Genomic DNA, 19,672 nt, shown 5'->3' on the forward strand with positions numbered 1-19,672 from the left:
GTGCGTCTGTGCGTCCTGAGAGGACGCAACGTCGCGCCAGAGTTGGCCAAGTCATTCTGTTTTGTCGAACCGCCCCGTCACCCCGCGCTTTTTTTTAACGCTAATGGAGTCATCCGTAAAATCTGTCCGGTGTGGGATCGGACGTCGCGATGCGGGATGGCGCGCCTGGCTCGCTTCGGGCGACGCGATAATACAGATTACTGCACGGTTTGCTAACTCCCCGCTGCTTACGCGAAGAGGGAAAAAAGGACAAGGGAGGGAGAGCGAGAAAGATGAAACGATGCGCGCGAGCGGGGGAGAAATGTAACGAATGAGAAGTCAAGGGCAAACGACAAAAGTCCACAGAGAGGCTTCCCCTTTTCCGAAGTTAATATCCGGCGACTCGTTTTCCCCGACTCGTGCTCCTCCAAAATCAAAATTCGACATTTTAATAAAACGTCAATCGGGAAGTTCCAATCGAAATCACGTCATTCACATGGCACAGCGCGTGCAGCGCGATCACTCGTCGCTCGAAGATAATCGGCTCTATCGGACGGACAAAATCCCGAGGCGTTATTGTTGCGAAATCGCGTGTTTCCTTCTTTTTTTTTTCTTTTTTTTTTTTTCCTATGGAATATGCATTATCCGTGTAAAGCCCGCGGCGCGGTCGGTCGCGTGGTGTAACCGACTGCAATCGATCCATTTTTTGCCGGATTTACGAAAGAGAAATCGCCGCGATTGTATTGCGTGTCGGGAAGCGCGGAGGAATGGCGGCACGGGAAGAGAGCGACAGTAGTCGATTGAATATTAAATTCCGGTTCTTGGATTCCACGTGGATCCTCGGCACAGCTTCGCGTCCGATTAATTCGCTCTTTGGCGAGCTCGTGCGATATTTCACGGTAATATTCGCGCAGCGATTAAAACTCCTCGCGGCCGGAGAGAGACCGCGTTCTCGCGCGTTTCTTTTTCCAATCGGGCGCAGATTTGGGGCAAGCGTGCGCTTCTCGAGACAATGTCGATTTAACAAATAACACAGGTATTTTGCGATCGAACTCGGAATTGACTCGTCCAATAACCGCGCGCGCGCGCGCTTTAATGCTGAGAAAAGATTCATGAGCGAGTCGTCCATAATTAACTGTTAATTGCTAATTAACAGTTCGTGCAACACGCCCGCTCAATGCCGAGATGAAACGTATATTTGACCAAAAGCTAATACCGCATGTTAAATATGTATATGCTAGAATCCCGCCGATTTAGCCGCCGCTAATCGCAATTCCACGTCGAGTCCGGGTGGTAGCCGTGGAGAATATCCGCGAGTTCTCAAGTTCTCAGGTGTCCCTTGTTTTGCTCGCGCGCGCGCGCGCGCACGCACACAAAAGCGCGCAAAAATATTCGCGGGAAGGTATCCAGTTCCGTTTGCTCGCCGCTACTGTTTGAACGTCAGTATGTAAAGACAGAAAAATAAGAAGCCCCGCACAGAATCTTGTGCGCCTCTTCCTGCCCGCGCTGACGTTTAAAGGTTACATAAATGTCAACAATTTGCCGGCGTTATTTTATAATCTTCTCGCTGCTGCATGCATTGCCCGCACACACCGATAACCACTGCCGGCGTCTGTGTGTAGGCGCGTTGATTACACAGAACGAGTTTGTGCTTCGCAAAACACGAGCAGGCAGTCATGCTGTACAAAAAGATCGCCTCGGGTTGCATATTCGGTGCGATTGTGGATGCCTCATTGCAAACGACGAGGGACTATCTGGGGGGGGGGGGGAGGTGGAGTCACAGGAGCTACGCCGTATACTCTAGTGCGCTCGGAAGTCGGGGCTCGGCGTCGCAACGTTCACCTGCACTCTCAAACGAGAAACAGCGAGTTTTTCAGATCACTTGTTCTATATTTGCCGCAGGTGGTCGTTAATCATCGGGAGATCGATCGGCTTTTTCTGTTCTGTTGGCTTTTTTTAGAATCTCGACGCGGCTATTAAACGCGACGGCCGGGATTTCTATTTTCTCGGCCACTCCCCGGGAGCAGCCGTTCACGTCGCTTCCGCTTGTGACTGATCGCACGAGGATCGCCAGGATCCATTATACAACCAAACGACAAACGAGATCACGGTCCTCGGGACGAGCGACGTGTGCAAATTGATATGAGCCACGGAGAATTCGGGGATCCCGAGTTCGCGTGAACTCCGCAAAGTTCGCCGGGTGACCGAAGGGTTTAGTTAATCGAGAGCGGGAGCGAGAGAGAGAGAGAGAGAGAGAGAGAAACCCCGGAGAAGATCGCTTGTGGTTTCAGGCGCGAGCGGCAATTTTGACGTGGTACGCGTCTTAGGTCTTGTTTGCGTGATCGAGTCCGGATTAAGCTGTTCAAACGTGCTCTTTGCCGCTTGTCGGCCGGCTGACACGCGCGAGAGCTTTACGCTGCCAATCGCGCGGCGGCTTTACGAGCGAGCGAAAGGACGGAATAAAGGGCGAACGAAGCGCGGCCGAGACGCTGGAATTCCACCGATCGGCAGCACTCCGTTCCTTTGATACACCCGGCGGTTTGAGAATGCAGGTCAGGGTTGAGGCGGAAGAGGGACAGAACTAACTTCTGCCGACGGGGCACCGGTACAGGCGGTAATGTCGGTGGTGGTGGTGGTGGTGGTGTGTGCAAAAACGTGCTGTACAGGATGATCCGAAAGTATCCGTCTTGCCGAGAACGCTCGGTGGAGTGTCAGGTGATTGGGGCTGCGAGACGTTCGCGCGAAGCTCCCGAGAACCCGGGAGTACCCGGAATGTGTTAGGGCTGGGGGAGAGTTCGACAGCAATCCGACTGTAGTAGCGGAGCGAAAGGCTAAGAAATTGACGGCGGAGAATTCAGCGAAGCGAGAATGCGAGCTTTCGGATACTCGGCGCCATGACGACGTCGAGCCTTCCCTCGGATTCGTCGAATCCTTGGATTCTCTCGTGCCTTTTAAGGCGGCAAATCTTATGAACAATGCGGTATCCTCTAATGCAAAAAAAGCTCAAGGCACTCGGAAACTGTGTGAAACTCGGAACGCGTTCTTGAAAACACGATACAAAAGTCTTCCCGCGAACCGAAATACCTCAGAATTGCACAACCCCTCGAAACCTCAAAATTCTTACATTTTCCAAAACTCTCGGTTTGTGAGATCTCCACGAGTTCACGTGTCCTCAAGTTCTCAGGATCGCGGGCTTCCGGGAGGCGGAGATCCTCGCTCGCGGAAGATCTGAACTCCGTGTAACACAAATATATCGGCATTCCCAAATTTACTGGCACGTCCCACACTCCGGGGGTCCTCGGCGCTCTCGGATCATCCTGTACATGTTGCTGGTGTTAACTACGTGAGTGAGCTACACATGTTGCACGTACGCACGGTGAAACGCGCATTGAACGACGTACAAACGGGGGGGGGAGGGGCGTATGAGGAGAATCGGGAATTGCGGATGTCTTGTGCAAGTCTTGGCCCTCCCCCTCCTGAAGGAAATCGCGCATTTCGCGTCTAGAACGGAAGCACGCGCCGTTTGCATGCGGCGACCGATTCCGCGGAAGTTTGTCGAAACGTTTGCAAAATATGAAACTCCCGCTCCATAAATTTGCTCACGCTTATCGAGTCCGCTTCTGCCACGAGACACTCGCCATGTCGTTGCAGTTCGGGGGATGAAATATTACGTACCACTCTCTGCGTGCCGTGATTGTAATTTATATTCCCATACGCGTACGCTAATTGTAATTCCACAGTCGGAAGTGAAAAGCTATGCCATTAACGCGCTTTTTTGTCCGATGCAGAAATTAACGATCGAAGATGTTAATCCGACGGAGTGGTGATCAGGGATGAAGGTTGACCGCAAGCTCTCCGCTCCGTGCAGAGAGACAAACGTGCAGCCAACGTGAGGAAAATGGAGGAATGTTATTTTCTGGATTTTCTGGAAGTTGGCCAGAAAATTCACGCAAAAGGAGCTGGGAGACACCGCATAATAAATCCTGCGCATTTTTGTCGAAATACCGGAAGCACTCGCGCGAAATGTTGCTCTCACGCGCGCGAAAAGCTGACATTGAAATATGTACGGTGGCTATACCGGCGAGGTCAGATATCGGAAAGCGTTTTTGTACTCGCGACAAGTAAAGATCAAAAAGATACAAATATCAGCAACTAAGGGCGAGCGCGATCCTAGAACGTCCTAGAATTCGGTACCGAATTTGGATTAACTCCAAATTCGGGTAATGGAATATTGGCTGCACTTTTTACGTTTCGTCATACAGAGGAATCTCGGCAATTTCGCCGCTTCACGACCGTGCACAAATATGACGAGTCGTGCGAAAAATAGTAAAATACTAAACTTTTAAAATTGTGGATATTAAGCGACAAACGATATGGAATTTATCGGGCGGATAAAATGAACAAGAGAGAAGTTGGAGGGATTAAATTTTTGCTTTCCGCAAAATTGTTTCGCAACGGCCTGTAAGCTCACAGCTTACTGGAAGGGAGGATAGCTGTCACTTTTCAACGCGATTGCTGTCGTACAACTTCAATTTTATGAGTTTCCCAGCACCTGTCGAGAGCAATAATATGAACCGAGTTTCTCACACTTGCGTTAATTTTGCCTCGTAAAAAAATTCTCATCAAGGCACCTTAACCCTTTGTTGCACGTTTTTTTCTAATGAATATTACTCGGGGGTTTTCAGGGTCGCTGAATACAAATCCGGTGAGAAAAATGCGAGATTCAAAATGACGGACGAAATTTTCAAAATCAGCCGCTTGAAATTTTTTACTTACGGGTTTTCGAGTTACGGGGTTGCTAATTACAAATTCGTTATCGAAGATTCGAAATGCCAGAGTTATGACGGATATATACGGCAAGGTTGACACCGATCAGGTTGCCCGGTTCTCAAGTGCAGTCAGTTTGTTTCATTTCTATAATTATGTTCACCATATGAGATCCGTCATTTTCAATTTTGTATTTTTCACATCGGATTCGTATTCAGCAACTTAAAAAATCCCCGATTAACCAGTTTCAAACGAATTCGACTGATTTTGAAAATTCTGTCCGTCACATTGGACGTGCCATTTTGAATGTTGAATTTTCCACATCGGATTTGTATTCAGCGACCCCCAAGAACCCTCAAATAATGATTTTGCAGTATACGTTATCACTTAAAATTTCATACAAACGAATTTATTCTCTAAAAACGACAGTTTCGTTCAGTATATGCTTACTAATAATAAATTATTTGAAATGACTCTAAAAGTTGATGTATTAGTTAGAGAAACATTTTAGTAGTCCATAAATACCAAATATGCTAAAGAAATATGTGAAAAATTTGAATTATTGGAAAAACAAGCTCGGATGATAGGCGGCACTCTGGGAGAGCCATTATGCAGCAAAGAGTTAAGAGAGGGATCTTGACGTCCATGAGAAGGTGGATATTGCGGCGAATTGTACATCGCGAGTTTCGTCCAGCGCGATGTATGAAACTCGCGGAAGTCTCGCGCGACGCTCGGTCGAGCAATCTTTTGCGATAACTTACATTTCTGGCGTCACCAAACTCGCGCGACGAAAATTTCCGCTCGACCATCTACGCAGAGACTTCGCCCTCGCTCGCTCGTTCCCTCTTTCTCCTTCCTTCCCTCCCTCCCTATCCGCCGAAGAAGGATTTTATTATTTCGCGAACGTCATATTTTGTCGTTTACTACGGAAACGCGTCTCGCACGAGGAATGCAGCGGCGTAAAGCGCAGATTGTTACGATCAATATTTGCCAGATGCACTTACTTTAACGCGAGCCGAGAGCTCGCGGAAGCTCCGGGGATTTTATCGCGGGCATCTTTGTTTTTTTATGCTTTTTGTGTTTTTATAGCCGTGTACATTTTCGTGTCTTGGAATTTAAGCGCGCGCGCATTCCCGCCCGCCGTGCATGTCGTGTAACAACGCGCGTCGGCATCTCGCACTTTCAGCCGAGAATTGGCACCTCGCGCGGAATATCCCGCGCGTACTCGACAGGAGAAATTTGGAATTAGCTTGAACGCGCGCAACTTTTCCAAGGAGCCGTATTTCCATCGCTGCTTCTTGCTCTCGACAGGTTGCTTTCGGCTATTTTGCACACACGCAATCTAAATAAATTGCGAAACAGTTTGCGGAGGATCCGTGAAAGCGCGCATTTCACGGATTAGCATGCTCGATCGCAGCATCGGGGCACGTCGTAGAGCCGCGTTTATCTTTATTAAATTCCCCTTCATGGCGTTGGTGTGTTGTCAGCGTGAGCGAAATCACGCCATTCAATGCAGAGAGCCGTAAAAGTGAGGCCCGCACGCAAAGGTACACGGCTATTTCCAGCAGGCGTCATTATTTTACGCGCAGTCAAGTATTCCCGTCGAACGTCGCCCCGTTAATATCATCGTCAATCGCGTCGTGCGTGCATGTGCATACATATGCAAGGTGTATTCGCATGCGGGGTATTCCAGAAATCGCGTGTTCCCTCTCCAACGGCAGATAACACCGAGCTGTTAACTCTTTGTGCTCCTATGCCGGGCTCCGCCTCAACATTGTGTGTTCGTTCCATTCCAATCAATTCTATGCCAACTTCGTATTCGTTGAAAATACAGTCGAGAAAAAGAACCCCGAAGGATCCGAGTCACAAAGAGTCAAAGGCTCCCAAAGGTTTGTCAGAAGTACGAACGAAAGAACATCCTTCTCGATCGCAGCTCGTCGGTTAGCTGGTCTCACAAAATGGAGCCCTCTTGGATCCTCTCTCTTGGATCTAATTGTGCGAGATGGAGAGGATCGAAGAGGAGCATCCCGAGCAACCCCGAGCAACCCCAAGCCCGGAAACGAAGTCTGGAACACCCGGCGTACGAGGGCGCGCGCGTGTACGTGTGTGTTTGTACGGCTTGATAGCGAAAAATCGTCATCCCACCGTCTTGACGTAGTTGACGGTCTCGGCGGTTGCCTCGGTGAGGGCCCGGCGTAGTCGTGATCGTCGCACCTGCGACAGCGTGCGTGGGCAGAGTACGACGCCCTGGGCGCCCTGAGAGCCGGAAGCGGCGCCGGCGGAGGCTGGGCCGGGCGCCGTGGCCGTGGTGGAGGGCGCCGCCGCCGCCGCCGACATCGTCGCCGAGGACGACTTGCACCACCAGGGGAACTGGGCGCGTTATCGATAACACGTGGTTAATACAAAACACCCTCTCGCTGATGGCGCGACGCTCGTCGCGGTGCACGTGGACGACGAGACAGACAGCACAGGTGCAAGACAGTATATAGACAGACACGTGGACGGACACGGGGTCGGGGTTGCACCAACGGCACCGCGGTTAACTAACTCCCTTGAGTGTGTGTCGGCTCTTATCCTTGGCTCTCTTTCACGCAGCCTTGGCTGCGGCGCGCGAGCGGGCAACATCTACTCGAGTACATTGGTCCCGAAGCGGCGAAGCGATTGGTATCGAGCACGATCAGCTCGCTGATCACAGCCTGGGACAGCTAATTCCGTCGAGCGATCGCTCGTCTAGCTCCAGAGACCTTAAGTCTAACCGTGACGCAAACACAACACGGAGGGAAAAGGTTGGGTTAACCTGGCGATGGACCAAGCGCGCTTCGGTCGGAGGGTACAGGCATTTCTGGCTCCTGGGACCGAATTTGACTCGGAGAGAACCAGAAATTCTGTCCTTCGGCCGAAACGCAAACTTCCCGGTTCGCTCGTTGTCACGTTAACTCAACCGACTATTCTCCGCGAGGGAACATTTAGCTGGCCACAAGTATCCTATTTACTTAGTGATGATGCAGCCGGGCTTAAGGGCCAGTTGCACCGACAGTCTTGGTTCAGCAATTTATCACTTCCTTTCTTTCGATCACGGTACGGAGGGAAATCTGTTCGAGCACGTTTACTGAATCTTAGTCTCTCCTGAAATATTCCCAACTTTATTATAATTTCATGTAACACGTGTGTGTGTGTGTGTGTGTGTGTGTGTGTGTGTGAGACTAGAAGTTATCGAAGTTATTCGACTATTAATTATTCACCTCATTCAATCTGCGCTGTTTATTGAAACAGCGCGCTCGCCATAACACGGATGGAGAAGTGGGATTTAGTTAACCGCAGTTAGCGGCAGCCGACGTTGGTGCAACCAGCCCGGAGATACAACGAACAAGTGGCGATTCCTCACTCGCGAGAGAGACGACTCGCCGAAAGTATAAACTCTTCGTCATTCCTGAGAGAAAGGCTGTCTCTCACACTTTCAGTTCGCCCCGACGCTCGCGCGGCTTTCTACCTCTGTCTTTCTAAGCAAGCGGTCGTCATCTACGCTAATCACTAGTTCTGAGCTACTGCTAGTCTAAATGATGACTGAGAATGGTCTACGCGCGTGATCAGCGGGGAGGCAGATTGGATGCGTGCGTTATTCGCGTTATGAGAGGAGACAATCGGTTACTCGCGCGGTCTTCGGCGCGCAGGAGATCGTCTGTTCGGACGGGTCGATAGAATCAGCGCTGTAACCCCGAAGGAACGTTGATTCTCACGCAAACAGACGAGCTCGCCCCGCATCTTTCCACGTATCTTCCACGTATGTTCGTTAGTTGCGGGCTAGTTGTTGCCCGGCATCCACTCGTTCGATAGTCAACGACAAGTCAAGTACGAGACAAATTGCACGGCAAGCAAGCGAATAAAAAGCCCTTATATCTCGGGATATGCCTCGGCCTTCCCTCATCACGTCGATATCTCGAGTGCGCAAGCCATCTACGCGATCATCACATCCTACGCGATTGCTTTGAGCGGGAATCTGGAAGATTGTTCAGCAAGTTGGTATTTGTACTTGCTTAGGAAGTTTCTCCCGATACTATCGGCACGAACTGTGTGAGATTGGTGTACCCTCGAGAATTTTACCGCTGGCTATTTCTTTTGGTTCCACGCGATTTATGCGTGTGGCATGTGATTGAGAATACGCAGACGAAGAAGTTCTAGCAACGATGAACGTATGTGGAAAGAATAAAGGGTTACAATATATTTCAGAGAGAATGTTGGTAAAATCTAACGAACGGCTGTGACAAACAAAAATTAATGACTCGTCAATGTCGAGTCCGACGGAATTACAAGCTTCAACGCAACAACAGGAACGCGTCCCCTTTTCTCAGCGATTCTCAGAAGATACAGGAATTTTCTCATCGGATACGGGATGTGTTGCCAAGTTCATCGAAGTAAAAGACCTCGTTGCAGCCTTTCTTTCGTTGATTGGACGGCCGACGTCCTTCGATTGAACGCGGATAGATTTCGTGAGATCGATGTGCAATTAGGCGATTAAAATTAAAACACTCTTCCTCGATGAGTTTCGCTGCGCATTCGGTATTCGATAGAAAAATGAGAGATTAGAAAGAACTACTTGAGAAATGAATGCTCGTGTCGGACCCGTTGCGAAGTTCAGTGAGGTGTAAACGTTGCAATACTTTTAACCACCGATTGCTACCATACAGCCTGTAACTCGGAAACAATTTATTGTGATAACTTGGAGAAGAATGCACACGTATTACTTGATTACAGCTGTGATGTTTTACTGTTAATAACTTGTCCAGTCGCCTCCATTATCAATAACAGCATGGCATCTTTCCACTAATTTAAGGCATACTGTTCGAGTGAAGATCTCTAATAAATCGATTGAACTTGTCGAACTAACTTCCTGACCTTCTAAATTTTCCTGCCACGAAGCTCATCAAGCTTCATCAATGCCCAAACGACGGGATTTATGTCCAATGCCAATCCACATGTCAACGTCAATTTTTTTTGTTCCCATTACGGTAGAAAAACGATTCCGGTGTTTTGGGTCATTGTTCTCTCGTAGTAACCATTTTTGGTTTTTCCTTTCAAACCACTTTTGGGCAGATGGTAATAAAATCCTCTCATAAATTTTGGCCATTTTGGCAACGCTCGAATTGTCTATGAAAATATGCACAGTGCCAAATCCTTACTTTGAGAAGCACTTCTAAACGTGTACTCTCCAACTCTTTTTCTTTTTCTTGACATATTTCACCTCTATAAGTAACGATTTATCCACTTATTTACATGTATCTTAGACCTTTTCATGTATTTAGCAGCCACTTAACCTGACATTTTCGGTTCATTCGGATGTGTACGGAGAAACGCGACTTTGAATCGCGGCACACGCGGCGAAATATGCCTTTCTATCAAGAAAGTCGAACGACAACTGAAACTTTCTCTACAAAGCATCCCTCTACCCCCAAAGCTCCCGTTTAACGGTTCTTACATAAAAGTTTTGCCGGGCACGGGTCTCATCAAGCATACATAGCCACTCTATATAGCCACTCGCCAGCCCTTATTCGTCTATCATTTGTTATTTTTCTTATTCCGTCGGATTCGATATTGACAAGTTACTGATTTCCGCGCGTTCGTCACAGTCGCTCATTAGATTTCATTATCGGCCCCGGGAGGAACGACATTCCCTCTGAACAATATTATGTCGCTGATTGTGTGTCGTAATTACGAACTCCGGCGGCGAAACTTTAAAGTGAACATTTATTACGAGACTCACTTCCGGAAGCGCTAAAACTCTCTCTCGAGCGCACATCAATTCCCACTCGTTGCTCGCTTCGAGAAGCAAGCGAGTAATCTCAACACTGGATTTGCCTCTCCGCTGATTTCGTGTAAACCGGCCTAAGGGGTTGCTAGACTAAAGATTGAGCGGGTTGGTAGCTTGCTTAGTCGAGGGATCAAATGAACGAAGAATACCGATGAGAGCGCTTGGAAACGCTAGAGACGGGGTAGTTGAAGGACGAAAAGAGAGACAGAGAGAGAGAGAGAGAGAGAGAGAGAGAGAGAGAGAGAGAGAGAGAGAAAGAGGATGATGTGCGGATGTGATGCTGAGGAGAGGCTACTCCGGAGATGGCCGACTGGTTGAGCCGCGTGAGGAAGTCGACAGCGGAAAACACTTTCGCTGGAACCTGGGGGGATCCCACCGCGTCGTGCAGATTTACGACGCCGGATTCGGGCGAGGCAGGATAACGACAGAAACGGATTGGCACCTCTAATCTTATCGACGGTACGTCGCTTCCGCCGCGGCTGAGCTGTCGCTCGTGCGTGAGAAGCCCCGGCCGATTAACTCTTCGGACGACAGAGCAGCAAATTTGATTTCCAGTTAAGCCCGTCGGTGCAAGCGACGATGCATTCGTTGCATCATGTATGAACACCGAAATCCCAGCGGAAAGTTAACGATACAAATGAGGTCCACGTTCGACTTGAACGAAAAAAAGAAAAAAATCTTTTCTCGCTACATCGAATTGTAGCCCAAGTCGATCGAGAGTGAAAATGGACACCCGTTACATCGGAAACTATTAGCATTCAATTCACGGGGCAAATTAACGTGATAATTAATTTAATGAAGGGGCAGGGCACACGACGAAGAACACAACCATCAGTACCTCCTCGACTCGCAATCGGGGATTCGTCGAATCGCATTCGCGAGGGTTTCGTCCCTCGTGAGTTTTTCCGAAGGTCGAAACTTCCGCCGAGGAAAAGAGAGAGAAAGATCGAATCGCCTTCTCGCTACGGTTTCAAGCGCTTTTTTCTGAAGCCGAAGAGAAAGTGGGCGATCAATTTTCGAGATACTGGAGCTCGACACGCGATTATACACGCGGTTTTTGTGGATGACCGAAATCGCCATTTCGGAACGAATCAATGACCCGCGAGGTAATTCTCATTATTCCCCGTTATTATTCTCCGTGCAGGAATATTCAAGTGAGGTGGCCTGCAACCGGGTGCTTCAATTTTATTGTTCCATTTTTTATGTTATACAAAGAGGCAACACTTTCATGTGCAGAAATATATAACCTTCCGAGTTTTAGACGATGAGGAATTGAAAATTCGCAAATGAACGACTAACGAGAGCGTGTATGAGGTGAAAATGTGCGTGAGAATCGATCGATGTAATTCTTGCACAGCAGCTTCAACTCTTTTCCTGAGAAGAAGGCTTTCCGTTTCTTTTTAACTTCTTTTACATAATCACCGGGAGTATAATCGGAATGTACTCGGAGCGAGATGAAAAATTACCACTAATTCAAAACTCCTTCCATCTACCGACATCTTACCACAAGGTTCAGAATTAATGCGCTTAATAAGCCGCGTCCGGAACGACGGGGCCGGGACATTGATTAAGTTTCCCCTTGCTTAATTAGCCACGCCTGGCTAATTATAGCTGTCCACTCACTTTTCGACGGAGTTTGGGTAATTCGTCATGAAATTGCGAGCGTAGTGCAACGAGTTTTCCGTCAGTGAGGCCGTGAGCGAAGGAAGAGAGATCTTCCAAGTAATCGGCCGAAGTGATTGACGAAGTCGGAAACGAATCGAGGTCTAGCGAGGACGTTAACCCGAGTCGAAATTTTGATTCTATGCTGACCCTGCAAATTCCGTCGAAGGATCGATAAGGAATTTCAAGACATGTACAAGCTGCTGTTGATCGTACACACAAACGAGAGTTGCCAAATTAAAACATCGGAACATCTGGATAGACTTCCAAAAGAAGAAAAAAAAAAACTAGAAAAAAATTTTTTCAGTTTGTAAAAATGTATTTTTTGAAGAATATGTCGATGGGTATAAGAGGAATATTCAATAATCTAAATATTTTTAATATTAACTAGGCATTGAGGGTGAAATTTAGACTTTCCTAATCTGACAACGAACAGATGTTCCCTGTCGTTTTCTCTGTGTTGAAGAAGCTCGACGAAATGATCGTCCAAGAATCATTAAATTTAATATTTTAGATTTTTTTTCGTTGTGTTAAAATACTCGATTTTTTACTTCCGGTTCGATGTTGCGTCTTTTATAAATTTTTTTCCGATATTTTGTGAACATCCTAGCTCATTTTGGTCAGAGAAAGGAACCATCTGAAAATATGTCCTGAAAGTCTTTTGACTTTCAGGTTGTTTCCTTCTTTCGTTGAAAAGGTAAACCGGAATGTTCACGAAACGTTGGAAACAAATCCACAAAAGATAGCTCAAAAGCAAGAATTATTTAATTATTCATTTGTCTTTTTATACCTTATCTCTATTTAATTTCTATTTTTAATATTAGCAATGTATTAACTATACAATTTACTTAGACTCAAGTGTAAGAATAGATGGGGATATATGAGGATACAAAGAATAAGTAAATATCAAGCAATTTAACAAAAACCGGTAAATTGGTGAAAAGAACAATAAAATTCTTATTTTTATAATCTCTTTGCTCTCGTTTGGCGTTGAAAGTCTTAATGGGATTTAAAGCTCTTACAAGAGCTGATGATGGAAGCTATAAAGATCAAGACAACAATTATGCGTCTAAAATAATGCTGTTTCTCAATAGAGACTTTAATCTGACTAAACAATGACGAGAGAGCTAAACAGACATGGAAAGATCGCGATGAAATAAGCATTATTAGACATTAAAATAAACACTTTGGAGATATAAATTACATTCAAAGGCCAGTATTCATAATTATAAATTATTCATGATCTTCGGTTGAAAACATAAATTAGTTATCATAAAAATTTATGAACCGTTTTTTGGCTGTTTCTAAAATAAGGTAATAGGCGTAGGTATAAGCTGAGAGAGTCGAGAATAATCGGAGACTGATAATTACTTGTCAAATGTCGACAGACCGACACGAAAATACTGGCTCAGATTTCGACTCGGATATTTCTTTATTCTCGATAATTTCGCGAAACGATTGTTTACAGTCGATAGGAGAGGATGATCCTATACTTTGTGCCGATTATTTTGGTGTTATTGTGCGACGCATATTTTTCCGATATGCGCCGATATGCTTTCGCATAAAAATTTTTACGCAAATTTTCAGTATGATAAATTATTCGATGCGCCTCGTAAATGTATGATATATCGCTGCCCTCACCTCAGCCTCAGACTCAGCTGCGTCCGGGCTTCCTGTGACCCTGCATTCTGAAACTGGCGCTGATGCTCGTAGATGCGATTTGATAAGAAATAGACGTGTTAAATTACGCAATGCTGACGAGCGTCTGACACTAACGAAGACTTTTTTCAAAGTCTGACGAAATATTTTCATTACTAGAGAGAGAGAGAGAGAGAGAGAGAGAGAGAGAGAGAGAGAGAGAGAGAGAGAGAGAAAAGGACAAACGTGTGCACCAATACACACAGTTTCGTAGCGCACACATACTGCTTGCTAGTTCGGAATTGAAAGGACGTCCGGAGCTCGCGAAAGTGTGTTGTGTTATGTTTGTGCCCTTTCCATAAAGTTTCACAATGTTTTGATCGCTCTCGGCACTCGACAATAGGCCACGACTGTTTGCAGTCGATAGGGGTGGGGGGAGGGGGGGGGAGAGGATCCTATGTTTTTTGCCGATTATTTTGGTGTTATTGTGCGGCGCGTATTTTTCTGATCCGTGCACCGATACGGTTCCGCACGCAAATGCAAAATATATTTTGCCGGCTGTTGAAATATTTAATCGCGAACTCTCGGCAACATTGCGTTAATTAACGCGCGAATTTCCTCGCGAGTTTTTCGCGTATCCGCACGAATATCAGCGGCAGAGGACAGATGATCCGGCCAGGGTCAGCCAGGATGCAGGATGCTGCGTGGGAGAGCCGAGAGAAGCGATGCGGTCCGTCGGGATGAGCAGCGATGCGTCAGATATTTCCAGATGTACCGATACTAATTAATGATAAATTCATTCTTCATATGTATACATCTGAACGCCGATGGAAGAAACGGATACCAAAGAGATTATGAAGAAACTTAAAACTTTGTAATCTTCTCCTCATATATTTACTACACATATATTAAGGTAATCAAATATTAAATATAATCCTCTTCGAGGACATTTCAACACGGAGGAAATGGCTGTATAGTCAAACTTCAAGTTTGACGAAATTTGTAAGGTCAGTGTGTGACCAAAATTGTTTCAATCGGGAAGCAATTGTAAATGCAGTTTGCGATTGTTATCCACTTCCCACGATGGGAATCGCAGCACGAAATCAGAGGAAGGAAAGATTGACAATTTACTACTCAGAAGTAAATGGCAGCTTACAAGTTCTATTGGGCGATATTTGGTGACATATTTCTTCGTTTACGTCTTCGAAAGAAAGGACCCTGTCACACGGATCGTTATGGACTGACCAGACTAATCCATTCGTCAGCGACCTTGCGGCAATTACCGACACTTAAAAGGAACAGAAACGACGACTGAACGATCCGGCAATTAGTTGTGCACAGCTCGATTGGCTCCCAATCAACGGTCAATCGTAATTAATAATAATAATGACGTAAGCACGCGCGAGTGATATATAATAAGTTTGGTAATTACGCGTAAATTGACTTGTAATTAGCAATTGTGCTTTCGCATTGACGATCGATAAGTTAATAGGAGGGAGAAAAGGTTATCTCTTTTTATTTTTAGAGAGCAAAGTAGAGTGTCTACGACAATTCGAGTTACAATCCCGGCCCGAAGATCCGGGCGAGAGCCATTTCGCGTTCTGCAACTTCGGCGATATTTTTCTGCCGATTAAGGATACGCGGCTATCTGCGCGCTGATGATCCCGTGGAATAGTTCGAAACGTGGAGCGGTTGAAAGTTATCCTTATGCAAATGCTCGGCTATTATCCTTACGGGACGGGCGCGAAATTAAAAGTTCCGCGGGCTAATGTATGCAGAACGCGCGATGAAAGATTCAGACTCAGGACCCGCAGGGGCACCTCGCGGGCAGATCCTTTTTGTTTAATCTCGCATAATGAGGGAAGCGTCCCCGAGACAAATAGAAAGCCGATGCTGAAGTCCCCCACGAAATACCTCGAACAAGTAGAGAGAGCCTCCCTCGTCGCGTTCATTCCCTACAGCCCGTTACGCGCGCTTGATTAACAATTAATTAACTAATGAAGATCAATATGCATACCGGCGCGCCGTCGACGCCATTAAATTAATCTCGCGATTCCTACGACTAATTCGCGGTCGATCTCTGCGCTTCCGTTTTCGCGGGTAGAATTCTCGCCGGGAGGTTCCGAGAGCGAGAGAGAGAGAGAGAGAGAGAGAGATGCGAGAGAAAATCTTCAGCGGTCTCGCGCGGAAGTTCCGTCGCGGTGAGTTTCGCTTATAATTGGCTGAGGAACATCATCTCACCGTTAAAACGTTTTATCATATCCCACTCCTCGCGCGGGAGGAAACTCGGCGAATAAAAATGAAATTTCGTTACCGAGTCTTACGGCGAGTCCGAGTGATTCTCGCTCCTTCGGAAACTTGGACTGACGGCTGTTGAAGTTTGCTCGCAAATTGAGATACGGTTTGAGTATTTGTCCGGTGCAGCGGCGCGATACGCGGATCTCAACGCCGACATGTAATAATAATTACGTGTAATCGCGTAAATGCCGAGCGCATTAAGGTCAACGGAAGCTTTGACGCTTCGGACCATCTCGATGATGCTCGTCTCCGATTGTTAAGCGAGAGATAGATCGTCGAAAGAATTGTGCAACTATACATCCTATGCGAGCCGCACGTTCATATGCGTGTGAACTATGCATTTCGCTCAGATACAATCGAATAGCTATCGATATTCCACTATACGATCTTTACCTGTTGTGCTGACAGTTTCGGAATGCTCTTTATTTGAAAAGGTTATCACTCTCGTATTAATAAATCACAACTCGCTACGTAATTACTATCTTAATCTAGGTAAGTACTAAGAAAGATACGTGTATATTATGTGTCTAACGTTCTAACGTCGATACAAGAAACATGAAATCTTTTTTATTTAGCAGAAACGGAGCTCAAAACTAAATAATCAAACAGGTTTGTTATATTCAACACTGATCTCTACTGAAAAACTTGATCAACAGTATATTTATATCTACGAGGTATACCTTGTTGTTTAAAGAATTGTACACAATGTGTAATACAATAGAGCCAAGAATGCGTATGTATGCGTATATGTGTGTACGTGTACGTGTGTGCGTATTGAAAAAATTTCTTTGTCACATATCTTGAGAAAAAAGAACCGATGCGTGTTAGCGTCAAACGCATAGAGCAGAATAGATCAACTGACTGAATAACAGACTGAACGGCAGCAGACAAACATATTTCACACAGCTAAGCAAAAATCAGGACCACTGGACTCAGCAACGTAAACTGTCTCATGTCAAAGCGACGACACGCAAAAAAGGATTCCAGGCGTAAAAACCGTTGCGTCGCGGTAAAACTCGGAGGCATCGCTTTCGCAGAGGGGAACAGCACCATTTCGGCTGGAATCTCGAATTTTGACAGTCTGGCGAGAAAACGTTGCCGCGTGTCCCACCATAAATCCGTGATAATTGAAGACACGGGAGGAACAGGCGGGAGAAGAGACATGTGCAGCCGTCATTATCCGCACGTGATCGTAACGTGAAGGCAATGTATGGGCACGCTGTTTCAAAAATTCCCTGACATTTCCGTTCTTGTGCGACAACAAAATGCTCGACGGCCCCTTTCCCCGTCATTGGTCATTTTACGGGGCGTTACCTCGGCAGAGCGATAGTTGTACCAATAATATATCCGACAGCTTTATGTGCTTTCTCGACAAATATAACTTTTTGCCAGAAATCGATCATATACTTGACAAATGGCAGAGGTGAACCAAACATGTGATGTATCGAAACAATCGGAGAAAAATTTGGACTTTTAAATGAATTTGGACCGGAAGCAACAAAGTCAGTAGCGAATGGATTAAAGCGCACGATTGATTGGACCGAATGTACATGCATGTACATGTACACGGGTGTCACCCGCTATATACGTCACTCGTACACCTGTATCACATACTGCAATTCACTTTGATTTGTCGACTCCGCGTTTCCCAGCGGCCATCCAATCCGTGGAAAATGTCGAGGGTTTCTCGTCCCAGCGAATCTCGATGGCATGCATGATGATGTCTCTGGTTGGTTGGCCACCGGCCAAAAACACAGGACAGGAGCCTTACCGCCGGAAGGATCCTCACCCCGCAGGCGCGTTTCCATGCGCCAAGGAAATATAATTAAACTAACAATGTCAGCCCTGCCACCCCTGCCGCCGCACCCCACAGTCTCGCCCCTCTTCCCTTTCACGACGCACATCTCTCGTTTAATGATGACGGAAATTTCGGTTTGCGCAACTCTCGCGCGAGAGAGGACTTCCACTCGGAATTAAGCAAATTACGATATTGCGGCTGGGGAGAAAAAAAGTAGAACGAGTCCAATGCACACGGGACGTTCCAGAAGAGGCGGGGGATTATTTCGTCGCGCAACCTGGCTTGATTTGGTCGGTTGATTTGGAACACCACCAGTGTCCTTTGAAGAAAATTTCATGCAGGGACGAGTCCGAGGGATGTTTAATGGCAGGAAGAGAATGGTTTCATTGTAACACGGTTATAATTCGTCAGGGCGTTTCTTCAGAAAGATTGCTCGGGAATATTCGACACGTGCAGAATATTTAAAAATTACAGAAGCAAACACCTCAGACCGACCGATAGAACTTGCGAAAGCAAACGATAGTCTTAATAAACATAAGTCTGCGAGCGAAGTAGGGTGCGTCTTGTAGAGAGTTTCCTCGCGTAAATTTATCGCAACTGCAGGTGTTCTTCAAATTCTTAATAAGAGAAGTCTAAACATGGCGGATCGCGCTCAGTAAGGAAATTAGTTTTCGTTTTGTGCCTCATTGTGTTGATTCATTCTCGAGCTATGACTTTACAAAGTTTCGACATGTCTGGAATCAGTGAAATGAGCGCGCAATGAGTGGCCGGCCACGTTAGCGCAGCGCGACAGTATAGGTTAGGTCGCGTTATGTAACTTATGTTGTGTTACGTAAGTGTCTCCGTGCTTTGGCAGCGCCGAACCGATCGAGAGCACGGCTCTCGATACAATCGATATCTTCGTTTCCAGGGGTTGCGGCGGTCTCGAATAAAATTCATTGGGAAACCGAGATTTTTCTTTTAATATTTCCGATAAGTACGAAGTCGCTCAGAGTGACAATCGATGTTTATTAAGACCGTCTGATTGCATTCTTGAATCGGTCAATTCTTGTAATTCTAGAAAAGATTTGTAAAATATTATAATATGGAGTTAAGACGGTTCTAATCTGTGTAATTAGTCTCTCGGAATTATTTTTGTTTTAGAAAAACCGCTACAAGCATCAAGCACCTTTATGAAAGGACAGAGAAATAAGATCAGCAAATATAGAACGTTGTTCAATTGCGATCGGTTCGCGATTCTCTCGGAAATTTTTGCCAGACATTTAGGAAAATTCTGTGCAGCTTTTATTTAATTTTTTCATCAGACTATAGCCGGGATAAAGAATGATCTCTCCGTCACGACCGTAAAGGGCCGAAGAGACATTACGGTTTTTCTGGTCCAGAAATCTTGTCACAAGACTTGTTTTTACTGCGACTGCCATCTGTATCGTATCGGGACTCTACGACAACGTGGCAAAAAATCCGGCGAGCGAGGTATCGAACGTCGAGCAAATAACAGTTGTGTTCTCCGCCGGTAAGATTATGCAGCTACCATTCAAGGGTGGTTTCCTACAATTCTTTCCACCCTCCGCCAGATGGCGGTATACGAGCTCTACCGATAAAATACGCCGTACCTTATGCGGACAGCAATTATCTTGTGCTGTGTTGGCTGCCTAAATCGAGATCTCTCGAATCGAAAATCCGCCTGTGTATCTTTGAACTGAGATGAATTTTGAATTTGCAAT

General features: G+C 46.3%; 1 protein-coding gene across 3 annotated transcripts in view; it reads right to left on the reverse strand.

Moving 5' to 3' along the window:
- SK (small conductance calcium-activated potassium channel) overlaps window positions 1–19,672 on the reverse strand; it is a 146,854-nt gene that overhangs the window by 80,353 nt on the left and 46,829 nt on the right. For 2 of the 3 annotated variants that reach the window (XM_025301155.1, XM_025301156.1), the window contains one exon: window positions 6,892–7,116. The exons of the other annotated variant lie outside the window; for it this stretch is intronic. In XM_025301155.1, the coding sequence (XP_025156940.1) occupies window positions 6,892–7,116 (225 nt within the window). The remainder of the gene's footprint in view (window positions 1–6,891; window positions 7,117–19,672) is intronic. 3 annotated transcript variants of the gene reach the window in all.

The sequence above is a fragment of the Harpegnathos saltator genome, unplaced genomic scaffold (genome assembly GCF_003227715.2).
Source record: "Harpegnathos saltator strain DR-91 unplaced genomic scaffold, Hsal_v8.6 scaffold403, whole genome shotgun sequence".
Taxonomy (NCBI): domain Eukaryota; kingdom Metazoa; phylum Arthropoda; class Insecta; order Hymenoptera; family Formicidae; genus Harpegnathos; species Harpegnathos saltator.